Below are 11,343 nucleotides of genomic sequence, written 5' to 3'. Positions count from 1 at the left end.
TGCCACACGCTACCAGTGACATGCTGGTCCCCCAGATGTCACTGGAGAAGATGCTGGGTCCCCTGTGGTCACCATTTTGTCAACCCCTGCCCATCACAGGCGCTTGCATGCTCCAGTGCTTGCTTTGTGTCCCTGAAAGGGCAGGAGAAAGTCAGGACAACTTTCAGGTCTCAGCAGAAGAGCAGTCTTGTTGCAACATGAAAATGCCTGCTCAGAAAGAAAACCACACTGGTGTACTGCCTCTAGTGTTTATTGGGTTATGGCACATGCCAAAGGAGAAAGGCTTAAGCAAACAAGCGCGAGCATTCTCACGATCACAACAAAAAGGCAAAGCCCAAACAGAACTGAGCAGTACCGAGGCCACTGCAGCATGTCAGGGTCCCATGGGAGACCTCGAGGGATGCCAAGACCCCACGGGCTGTGCATGGCATGGGGGGCAGTGCTTTGTGGTTGGGGGCTTTGGGGTGCTGGGTCCTTCCAGTGCCAGCTCTCAGCTCTGTGCAGCAGCCTTACAGTGTCTCAAGGAGGAGGATGGTGAAGTGAGAGGTTCCCAAGTCCTCTGCTGTGCATCTCAGTCACTGTGGTGGACAAAGCCTGCTTTTCTTTTCCCACGTGGTGTCCAAAGGAGGGCAGTGCCTGGCCCAACAGACCGGCGGCCCTCACCTGGGCAGTGGGGCGGTGGTCCCGGTGATGTTTGCTTCCTTTCTCCTTTGGTTGCCGGGGATGGGGACAGCTCTCTGCCTTACTGCCGCCGGGTGGACACCGAGCTGTTCTTCAGGATGCCGCCAGAGCCCACCACGACGGAGTTGCCAGCTCCGGAGCCGAATCCTCCCCCTCCCAGGCTGTAGCAGAAGCCAGCACCGCCTGTGCTGCAGCTGCCCCTCCCGCTCCCAGCGCCGAATCCCAATCCTCCTCCTCCAAGGCAGAGACCACCGCCGTATCCACCTCCTATGGAGCTGCTGCCACCCACCACAGCTGTGGGGACAAGGGAAGGTGTGAGATTACCACCGGCAGAGCCAGGGAGCACAGGGACCAGGGGCAGATTGGTACTTACAGATGCTCACGTTGCTCTGGCACTCCCCAGACATCCTGCAAGGAAAAGAGATGGATCATCAGCACCACACCACCAGCTTGGACCCATCACACTCCATAGGACCACGGTGAGGAGCAGCGCCATTGATATCTTAACAGAGGATGTGCTGCACTGCGTCCTTCCCCTTGATTTAGTGGGATGTGATCCAGCCATATCCCCACCCACCTGCACTCCTCGCCCTCCAGCAGTTTCCTGTAGGTCGCAATCTCGATGTCCAGCGCCAGCTTGACGTTCATCAGCTCCTGGTACTCGCGCAGCTGCTGGGCCAGGTCTGCCTTGGCTTTCTTCATGGCTGCCTCCAGCTCAGCCAGTTTGTCCTTGGCATCCTTCAGGGCCAGCTCCCCACGCTGCTCAGCATCCGCAATGGAGCTCTGCACGGTCTCACACTGCAGGACAAAGACAGGGACACGGTGCATTGGGCAGTGAGCACTGCAGAGCTCTGTGCCCACATCACCTGGCTCAGCTGTTCCCAAGCAGCTCTGACCAGGGCACAGCTCATAGGGATGCTCTGGGGGAATTACCAGGATCTCACACCCATTCCTTAGAATGTGACAGCCCTACCTGCTTCTTCACGTTCTCGATCTCAGCCCGTAACCTCTGGATCACACGGTTGAGCTCAGAAATCTCAGCCTTGGTGTCCCTCAGACTGTCTCCATGTTTTCCCGCGGTGGCCTGCAGCTCCTCGTACTGACAGGCAGGGGAGAGAGGAGCTCATGAGGGGCAGCATGAGGTCTCCCTCTATCTCCCCCCAACAGGGAGGGGAGCATGCAGGCCCCTCAGCCCCACCAGCCCCACGCACAGAGCCCTCACCTTGCTCTGGTACCAGGTCTCAGCCTCCAGACGGCTGCGGTTGGCGATCTCCTCGTACTGCGCCTTCACCTCGGCGATGATGCTGTCCAGGTCCAAGTTGCGGTTGTTGTCCATGGACAGCACCACGGAGGTGTCAGAAACGGTCTTCTGCATCTGGCACAGTTCCTGCAATTCATGCCAGCATTGGCTCGAGCCCCACTAAGACACCTTCCCCGTGCTCCATCCCATGTTGCTGCACACTCACCGCTTCATAGAGGCTCCTCAGGAAGTTCAGCTCATCTGCCAGAGCGTCCAACTTGGCCTGAAGCTCCACCTTGTTCATGTAGACGCCATCCACATCCTGCAGCAGAAATGGGGGCTGAAAGCCTTCCCCTGATGCACACGGTTGGGTCTAAGTCGAGCCCCCTAACTCAGTGTTGCACTGCTCCATTTCCACAGCACACAGCTCTGGGGTCCCTGGGCTACGTTTGAGCCCCACCAATACAATGCACTGCTGCCAACCAGGTGGAAATTTGTATACAATAATTAAAAATGACAAAGCACTTAGAAAATACAGATAAAGGTGGCAATGCAGTTATCCAGTTGTTTTGCTCCAGGGAGGCGGAGAACCAACTCCCTTCAGACTCCCCTCTGCCCTAGGAGTTTCTCCCAGCTTCATCTCTCCTTGTTCTAACGAGGCACAAGCTTAATTAAAGCCTGCCCTTGTGCCTGCAAGTGTTCAATCCTCTTCACGCACACCTAGGCTGCCCAGAGCTTTACCTTCTTTAGGAGCACAAAGTCATTCTCCGCAGCTGTCCTTTTGTTTATTTCCTCTTCATACCTGTTGGGGATAACGAGGGAGATTCAATCTCTGTTTATTTTGGCTCCAGCTCTGCTGCTGGCAGCTACTGGCCTCAGAGTGATGGGTGCAGCAAAAACAGAGGTGCTGTGAGCAGACTGTGGCTGAGCAGAAGTGGGGCTCCGTCCTGCATGAGCCCTGGAACCTTCCATCACAAACATCCCCATCTTGCTGCCTCCACGAGGAGACCTCTCAGCCTCCAGTTGGCCATCATGGCCATGGTACAGAGCCTTAGAATCGTGGAACTGCTGGAGCTGGTTTTTTTAAGGGTCATCCCATACACCCCCTGCAATGAACAGGGAATGTCTGCATGCTGCAGAGCACGGGGCAATGGAGGTCACCTCCAGAAACACATCACCTCTCATCCTGCAGCCTCAGCAAAGATCGAGCAAGGCTAGGGATCGGGTTGTTCCCAAATCCCAGTTATCTGCAGCTTATCAGCTGAGACATTTCTCCATCTTTGCTCTTCTGGTGGAGCAAATTAACCCCGTCACACCAGGATAATAATTAATCCCCCTCCCATCATCTTTCCAAAGAATGATCTAAGTAAGCTTCAAACTATGGAGGAAATTATTGTAAGGAATCCATTAGGAAACCCGTGAGGAAATAAATTATAGTGGGATTTAGCAACTGCCCTAATTGCTTCATTAAATCATAATGTCATAGATTCTTGAGTGGGGAAAGGCAAACAGCAGAAGATCCTGCGCTGGTGACAACCGCAGTTCACACAACAATGGGTGCTGGGGCACACCTCAAGAAACCATCTCCCACTGTCAGAGCTCACAACTGGTGCAACTTCCTCATAGCACTGATCGCTGCAACAAGCGGAACATTGCCAATTCCCATCGTCCTTTGAACTTTCTGACTGCTCAAATCAAGTCTTTACTTCTATTTTTTTCACCACTTCCTACTCAAAAAAATAAAATAAAACAGAAGTGGTGAAAAAAAAAGTCTCCAAATGATCTGCTTTGCACAGCTGGTGAGATCAGCCAGAGCTTAGACATTGCTAGGAGTGAATCCAAAATAAATCCATTTGATCCCAGATTTGGGGAATCCCCAAGAGCTTCCCAGCACCGCCGAGCCCCATGCTGGCACCACGAGCCACACACTTGGTCTTGAAGTCCTCCACCATGTCCTGGAAGCTCTTCAGCTCTGACTCCAGCTGGATCTTCTCACTGGAGAGGCCATCCAGCTGCTTCCGCAGCCCATTGATGTAGGCTTCAAAGTAGGGGTCCAGGCTCCTGGTGCTTGTGGTCGGGCTCTGCTCCTGCAGGAGCTTCCACTTGGTCTCCAGGACTTTGTTCTGCTGTTCTAGGAATCGCACCTGAATAATGACGAGGGGTGGACAGAAGAAAAGTCAGACTATTCCTAAAAGCATCTCTCTGTTGTTTTCCTGCACTACCTACATTTAATGAGTTTAGCCCTTCTGTCTGTTCTCAGCTCCTCTCCAAAACCTGCCCAGCCTCCCGCAGAGTCCCACTGGTGGGATGGGAAACCCATTCTCATGGTGGTGGGTGACCTTCCCTCTCCCATCCCATGGAGTCTAAACAGGAGAAATGTGCTGAGCTCCATAACTTCAGTGCTTTCTCCTTCATGATGGGGTCAGGCTACAGAGGGATGAAACACCCAACGGCCCACGGGTGGAATGGGGCAGCCTTCTCTGAGGATGTTCTGCATGCTGCTGCATGGCTCCCTGGGTTAGCACCAGCATCATAGCCTCCAGATCAAGGCTCCCATTCCTGCTGTCCTCCAGCACCTTGGGATCATTGCTTCTCCCACCACCGCTGCCTCCTCTCTGCCTGCACAGCTTTTGGCACTGGGCTCACTGCTCCCTCTCTGCCCATCTCACAAGCCAGCAAGGTTCAGCCTCCTCCTGGACCCAGCTCTCACCTTGTCGATGAAGGAGGCAAATTTATTGTTGAGGGTCTTCAGCTCCTCCCGCTCCTGTGTCCGCACCTTCTGGATCTCGGGGTCGATCTCCAGGTTGAGTGGGGCCAGCAGGCTCTGGTTGATGGTCACCTCCCTGATGCCGCCCGGTGGGCACTGGGCGAAGCCCCCAACCCCGCCATCAAACCCTCCACCGAAGCCACCAAAACCACCACCAAAGCCGCATCCGGCCCCGCCACCAAACCCTACCCCAGTGCCAACACCGTAGCCAAAGCCTTGGCTGCCAGCCCCGAACCCTCTGCAGATGCCTCCAGCTCCAAATCCTCCCAGAGCGGTGCTCTTGCTGCCTCCCAGGCTATAGAGGCTGCGGCTGCTGAAGCCCCCAGCATTGCCGGCAGGCCCCCGGCATCCTCGGGCCACCGTGCTGAAGGTGACCTTGTTCCTCCCTCCTAAGCAAGCAGAGCTGGAGCTGAATCCCTTCTTGAAAGCGGATGACTGGCGAGACATGGCGACGGGTCTGCGGTAGGAGAGGAGAGCTGAGTGGTGTCCAGAGGTGAAAGAAGCTCTGTCCTGTGAGCACGGTGCCTGAACGTCCCTTTTTATGCTCGGAGGGAGTTGGCCAGCTGTCAGGGGAGTGGAGATGTGATTTTTTACTCTATGAATGGTTTTAGGTGTGCTTGGAACCATGCCTTCCCCCCTCCTCTCTGCCTTCCCCATGACCTGCCTCAAAACACTCCCTAGATAGCTCAGAAAGTAAAACAAAGCTATTGTTGGTGTTGGAAGCACATCCCCAAATCAAATTTCCTGAGCTGGAGCTGTCAACCCATCACAGGCCCTTCTATAGTTCTTCTGGCAATGACAAAGCACTACAAGCTGCTCGACATGTTACACCCTCCAGGGAGACCCCTGCCTTGGCTCAATTACTCACTGGGAGCCACACAGCAGGTGCTTGGTTCGCTGAATTCTGACAAAAACCCGGTTTCCCAATCACAGCCCCAGATGCACTCCTGTTCAACTTTCTGCTCTGGTTCAACTCGGTTTGGCCGAAGCTGTTTCACAACCAAGGGAGGGAGCCCAGTGAGGCTTAGGGTTACCGAATCAGCTTTGTGTCAATAAAGGAGAGTTTCTAGAAGGCTATGAAGGGTTTCTAGAAGGCCAGACCGCTTTGACGGTGGTGTACTGAGCCCAGAGAGACACACGGGGGTTGCAGAGCCTGAAGTACCTTGGTATTTCCATGTAACCCTCACCCTACATCTTCACCTTCCTTCATTAGGGTCGAGGTGCCATTAGGGCCAGCTAATAAGCCATGTCCATGACAAGGATTTCCAGTTGCCCAATGGGAACTGTGCCAAGACCAAGGTGTTCTGAGGCATCCCTGAGATCCCCATGAAGCAAACAGCCCCTTGGAAACAAGCAGAATGGAATCCAGCAGCCATCAACTTTACGGATGGCCTCCAGAGGTCTCCTCTGAAATCCTGGAAGTGTGCCCAACCCCCACCATTCCACGGTTCAGGGACAGAAGGGGCAGAGAATGGGCATGGGGGCATTGCACTTCCTCTGATCCTTCTTCCACCTTCCCTGGTGGAAGGGAGCCAAAGATGGAGCTGTGTTTCCAGTGGGAGCATTGTAGGAAGGCCTCTGGGATCCTTCCCTGTGGATCCATCAGCCCCATTCTGTCTGACCTGACACCACCCGCCGGCTGCCCTCACACGTCAGCAAGCTCTCATTGTTCTAACACATCCAGCTTAATTGCTTAACCACTTTTAATTTATATTTTAATTGGCGGAGGTGTCTGAAGGTGTCATCAAACCGAGGATCCCCGCTTATCCTGCCATTAAAAGGAAAAAATAAGACTTTCCCCCAAACCACGAGGTGCAGCTACAGCCAAGACGACAAAAGCCAGCTTTGTGCTGCACACTCTGTAATTATCTTTTATTGGAGACACTCGTGGGAGAGGTTTGGGGAAGCAGTTTCAACTCGGGGCCTGTTCCCTCTCAGCTTTTCCCCCGCAAACATGCAAATCCCGGTCCAGGAACTGAGCTCAACCATCTCTGCAGAGGAATTGGGACGGAAGGAGCACTTCTCCTCCTGAACCTCACCAGCCCTCTCCATTTCCAGCCCAAAGGGGATCTGCACAGTGTGGAGAAGATGCTGAGCTCTGCACCCCATGGCCACAACCCTTTGCAGAGCCTTGGGAACCCCGATTCCCCAGGGACACCCCGAGGTGTCTTTGCCAAAGGTGGCAGCAGCTGCATCTCCTCCACCTTTATGCAACCGGCGGAGAAACCGAGTGAACCTGTTGGAACCCGGCGCAGCTCCCAGGGTGGTTCTGCCAGCAGTCCCTGGCACGCGGTGCTGGCTCCGTGCCCATCCGGACGCTTGCCCAAGAAGCACCGGGCCCAGCCACAGCTACACCCATGAGGTCCCAGCCCTCCTTTGGGGCGGGAGATGTCAAATGAGGGGCTGGGGCTGCAGCTGCGCTGCTGCGAGGTTCTTCAGGTGGCCCTGGAGGTGGCCTTAATGTGTCCTCTTCTGTTTTCTCCACTGTGGGCTTGGGGAGGACTATAGGGCCATGAGGGGCTGTAGGGTCATGAGGGTTTGCAGGGTCACGAGGGGCTGCAGGGCTCTCCGAGTGGTGCCATGACCATAACAAAGTGCAAAACAGAGCCAAGACCTTTCCACAGCCAGCAGACATGGATCCTCTTTCAGAACAGCACCCCAGGCTCCTTCCCTACACCCCAAACCCGGCTAAAATCCCCAAATTGGGTCACCACTGGGTTTAGAGCCACATGTTCCCATCACAAGTCTCCGGGATCCCAAAGGCAGCCAGCAGATGCTGTCCCACCACACACCACCGTACCCTCACACATCCACCTCCAGAGGGACTTCTCCTCTACCCCAGGACAGGGGACAATCCTGGGGCTCTGCCCATGTGTGAAGGTTTTGCTCAGCCCGACTTAGAGGAGAGGCAGGATCAGGACAAGAGTCTCTTCCCATGGGAAGATACAAATAGCCGACTGCTTTCTGGCCCTTCCAGAGCCCAGAGGTGGAAATCTTGACCCAGAGGTTCCACTGCCCCAGCAATGAACAGAGCAGCTCCCATTAGCGTGCAGCTGCCCTGCATTAATGAGCTCCTTGTTCCCATTGTGGCCATACCCAAGTGCCCTGGGGTGACATCATAGGGCTGGGACCCATGGACTCAGTGTGCCACCACGGCTCTTCCTCGTGGTGACATAGAGATGCCATATCTTTCTTTGGGTCTCTGTAGAGCAGCAGGAGGTGACCATGGTGGGATGTGGGCTGGTGGGATGCGCCATTCCTGGGAAGGAACCAGCATTTAGGGACATGGCTTCGTGGCTGTGCTCGAGGATATGGATGTTCTTTCCCAACCTTCCATGACTGATCCCAACAGGAGCTGGCAGGGTTCAGCATCTCACAGCTCCCGTAGGGTTCACAGTGATGGAAGCCCCCCAGCTGCCGCTGGGACGCAGAATGCTTCAGACCCACGGATGCTCCCCACAGCCCCAGAAAAGCCACTGGCAGGGAGGGGACAGAGCAGCACTGGGCTCTCCGGTTTTGCTGCTTTCTGTCCCCACATGCCCCCGAGGTGAGCCAGGTCTGGGATGCAAAGCAGAAAGAAGAAAGGAAGGAAGGAGCCAAGGTGGGCAGGAGAGCGCCTGGGGCTGCTCTCCACTTTGATGCCCGGTGCAGGCAGTGGGATGAGGGCAAGGAGGGGGTCCATGTCCCTGTGCCCCACGCATGGAACCTCCTCACCACAGCACCCCTCACCCCACAGTGGAAAGCAAGAGCCATGAGCCCAAATCCGCCCAGTTTCACCCCAAAAATGCATTTGGGAGAGCAAAGCACCGCTCTGTCGAGCAGCACGGACTCGCAATTAGTAAGAGAGCAAATTGCAGGGCTGGGGCCCGAGCTGGGAATCATCGAGCAGAAATAACAAGGTGGATCCCGAGTGAGATCAAAGGTGCCTGTTGCAGAAGACGGCGGCACTCCTTGGGCCGTCCCCGCTGCATTGCGCACGGCGGAGCCCCGGGCTCTGCCTGCAATACCCCGCTGCTAACCTAGCTCACAGGCAACACCTTCTTCTGGGAACTGCAGCCCTCCGTCGGTGGCATCCATCAGGGCAACCGTTTTCTTCTTGCAGTGGCAACTGCATGGAGCACTTCATGGCCATCGGTGGCACTTGGGTCCCGTGTGTCACTGCGGGAAAGCAGCCCCAGCTGCAGTGTGGAATGAGCCCTGGGGAGAGTGGTAGGCAACTTCCAAAGGTCAGAGCCCGACCACTGCCCCATAGGGAGACCCTGGCACCTCCTCTCTGAGAATCCCAAAGGAAAGGGAGCAGAGCTCCTGGCTCAGGACCTGCAGTTCTGTGAGCAGAGACCCCAAAGTGGGACTGATCCAGAGCAGAGAGGGGCTGTGCTGCACCAGAAGGCAGTGGGAGGATTTGGGGTTGCACCGCTGCGTAGCTTTGCCTCCAGGATTTGGGGTGCAGAGCATCTCCCTGGGGCTGGGATGCAGAAAAGGAATGAGGGAAAACAAGTGTGAAGCTCCCAGGTTTTGCAGAAATGCAATGCTGCTCCAGTGGGGGCTGCAGAGGAAGCAGGAGGCTTTTCCCCATTGCACTGCACAATGGGGGGAATTGGGTTTTTGGATGAAGCAGTCAGTGGGAAGAGCGTGTTTTGGGGAGAAATCAGCTAAAATGGATGGGGAAGAGCTGAGAGAGAGGAGGAGGATGGATCTGTCCCTCCCTGTCACCACATCCCACACTCTGGGAAAACATATTCCCCCCTAAAAAAATAAAGCAATGCCCTCCCCAGAATGAGCTATGTTGGAGCACTGAGCAGAAATGGGGAGGGGGCAACTGCAACTGTGGGGACGCTGTGGGACAAGAGGAGAACCTATCGGGATGGGGGAACTCCAAAGGGAGCCAAATCCCCTCAGGAAATCTCCCCCCAGGGCCGGGAAGGGCGCAAGGGGTGTGCGTGTGAAAATGCAGAGAGTGAGCTTTGGGCGGCTCCTGCCCCGCCGCTAATTACAGGCAAAACCTCATCAGCAGGCCTCAGCTTGCTGCTGGCCCCGTGCCCCCCGGCGCACCCCGGCCAAGCCCCCCCGCCGCCAGCAGTGCCCTTAATTCCCCAACAGGGCCCTTAATTCCCCATTCTTGTCCCTATTTCCCCAATGGTGCCCTTATTTCCCCAGTGCTACCCCTATTTCCTCCCTACTGCCCCTAATTCCCCAATAGTGCCCTTATTTCCCTAATCTTGTCCCTATTTCTGCAATAGTGTCCCTGTTTCCTCAATATTGTCCCTATTCCCCTAATATTGCCCTTATTTCCCCAACTGTGCCCCTAATTCCCCAATGTTGTCCTTAATTCCCCACTATTGCCCTTATTTCCCCAGTACTGCCCTTAATTCCCCAATAGCTCCCCTAATTCACCAGTATTGCCCTTATTTCCCAAACATTGCTCTTATTTCCCCAGTACTGCCCCTAACTCCCCAGTAGTGCCCTTATTTCCCCCACTGGGGTGAAACTGGGTCAGAGGAGGAGGAGGGGGCTGCTTTGGGATTCCCCCATCCACGTGGGGTGCGGTGTTGCAGGAGGGGTCCCCAAAATGCCATTGGGGTGCTTCCAGCAGTGGGACCCCAATAGGACCCCAAGGGGACACCATTTGGGGGGTGAAAAAGCCCATCCAGGCAGCAATTGGGGTTCAAGGCTGGAAACTCTCTGTCCCAGTGCTGGGACACCCCAAAAGGCTCTGCCCCCGCCGGGGCCCATACGCCCATGGGCGCTCACGGGGCCGGGCACATCTACCTGAGTCAGCAGCACCTCCTGTGGGGTGAGGCCCTGGCACCATGCCGGCCCTGGGACGTGGACCTAGGGGGGATATGGGGTCACAGCCCGTCTGCGGGGTCAGACCATGTCCTGAAGCCTCAATGTCCTCAAATCTTGATGACCCCAAACATTGGTGTCTCCAAATCTTGTTGTCCCCAAATCTCCACATCCCTAAACCTCAGTGTACTCAAATTTTGATGTCCCCAAGCTTTGATGCTCCCAAGCATCCAAGTCCCCAGGTTTTGGTGTCCCCAACCCCTGATGTCCTAAACTTCCATTTCCCCAAACCTTAGTGACCTCAAGCTTTGATGTCCCCAAACCTCCTTGTCCCCAAGCTTTGGTGTCCCCAAGCTTTGATGTCCCTAAACTTAGGTGTTCTCAAGCTTTGGTGCCTCCAACCATTGGTGTCCGCAAACCTCAGTATCTCCAAGCTTTTGGGGTACCCAACTGTTGGTGTACCCAGTCCTTGATGTCCCCAGACCTCAGTGTCCCCAATCTTCAGCATCTCCAATTTGGCATGGTGACAATGCCCCCACCCAAGGGTCTCACCTTTGGGGTCTGCATCTTTTTGGGAGCTGTGGAGTGGGCTTGACCCCCCAGCACCTGGACGCTCATCCCCCAGAGAATGGTGAGCACTGAGTCTGGGTTGGCAATGGGGTGGGGGACACAAGGTGGGGATGGGGGGCGGGGAGGGGGCACGTGGAAAGCCACGGCCACTGTCCCTTGGTGTCCCAGGGTCAGGTGACAGCAAATTGTGGGGTGCCCCAAATCCCAAATCCCAAACCCCAAATCCCAAACTGCACCCTGCCTGCCAAAAAATCCCAAAATTCCCCAATCCAACCCTGCCCCCCAAACCCCCAAATCC

At 55.5% G+C, this 11,343-nt stretch overlaps 1 protein-coding gene across 4 annotated transcripts; it reads right to left on the bottom strand.

The window, feature by feature from the left end:
* LOC110389173 (keratin, type II cytoskeletal 4-like) lies at window positions 316-5,135 on the bottom strand. 4 transcript variants are annotated; one of them, XM_021379141.1, is made up of 9 exons: window positions 4,632-5,135; window positions 3,851-4,065; window positions 2,663-2,723; window positions 2,148-2,243; window positions 1,904-2,068; window positions 1,655-1,780; window positions 1,259-1,479; window positions 1,013-1,089; window positions 316-975 (listed from the first exon to the last, which is right to left on the bottom strand). In XM_021379141.1, exons 1-9 carry the CDS (start codon window positions 5,133-5,135, stop codon window positions 743-745), a joined length of 1,698 nt encoding a protein of 565 aa, XP_021234816.1. In that variant the 3' UTR covers window positions 316-742. The 4 variants fall into 4 exon arrangements, with proteins under 4 accessions (XP_021234816.1, XP_021234817.1, XP_021234815.1 ...); XM_021379142.1 differs by having other exon boundaries at window positions 1,034-1,089; XM_021379140.1 differs by having other exon boundaries at window positions 316-1,014; window positions 1,052-1,089.

The sequence above is a fragment of the Numida meleagris genome, chromosome 32 (genome assembly GCF_002078875.1).
Source record: "Numida meleagris isolate 19003 breed g44 Domestic line chromosome 32, NumMel1.0, whole genome shotgun sequence".
NCBI classification, from domain to species: Eukaryota; Metazoa; Chordata; class Aves; order Galliformes; family Numididae; genus Numida; species Numida meleagris.
The sequence above is the reverse complement of the archived record's forward strand: the minus strand, read 5'-3'. Positions and strand labels throughout refer to the sequence as shown.

What these genes read in the sequence shown, in the direction of transcription:
- LOC110389173 (XM_021379141.1), bottom strand. Translation starts at nt 5,135, where the DNA reads ATGTCTCGCCAGTCATCCGCTTTCAAGAAGGGATTCAGCTCCAGCTCT. An exon ending in AGACCTGGTACCAGAGCAAG is followed by an intron (nt 1,781 to 1,903) that starts GTGAGGGCTCTG and finishes CCTGCCTGTCAG; the next exon opens with TACGAGGAGCTGCAGGCCAC. An exon ending in TCCCTGTGCTCCCTGGCTCT is followed by an intron (nt 976 to 1,012) that starts GCCGGTGGTAAT and finishes TTGTCCCCACAG; the next exon opens with CTGTGGTGGGTGGCAGCAGC.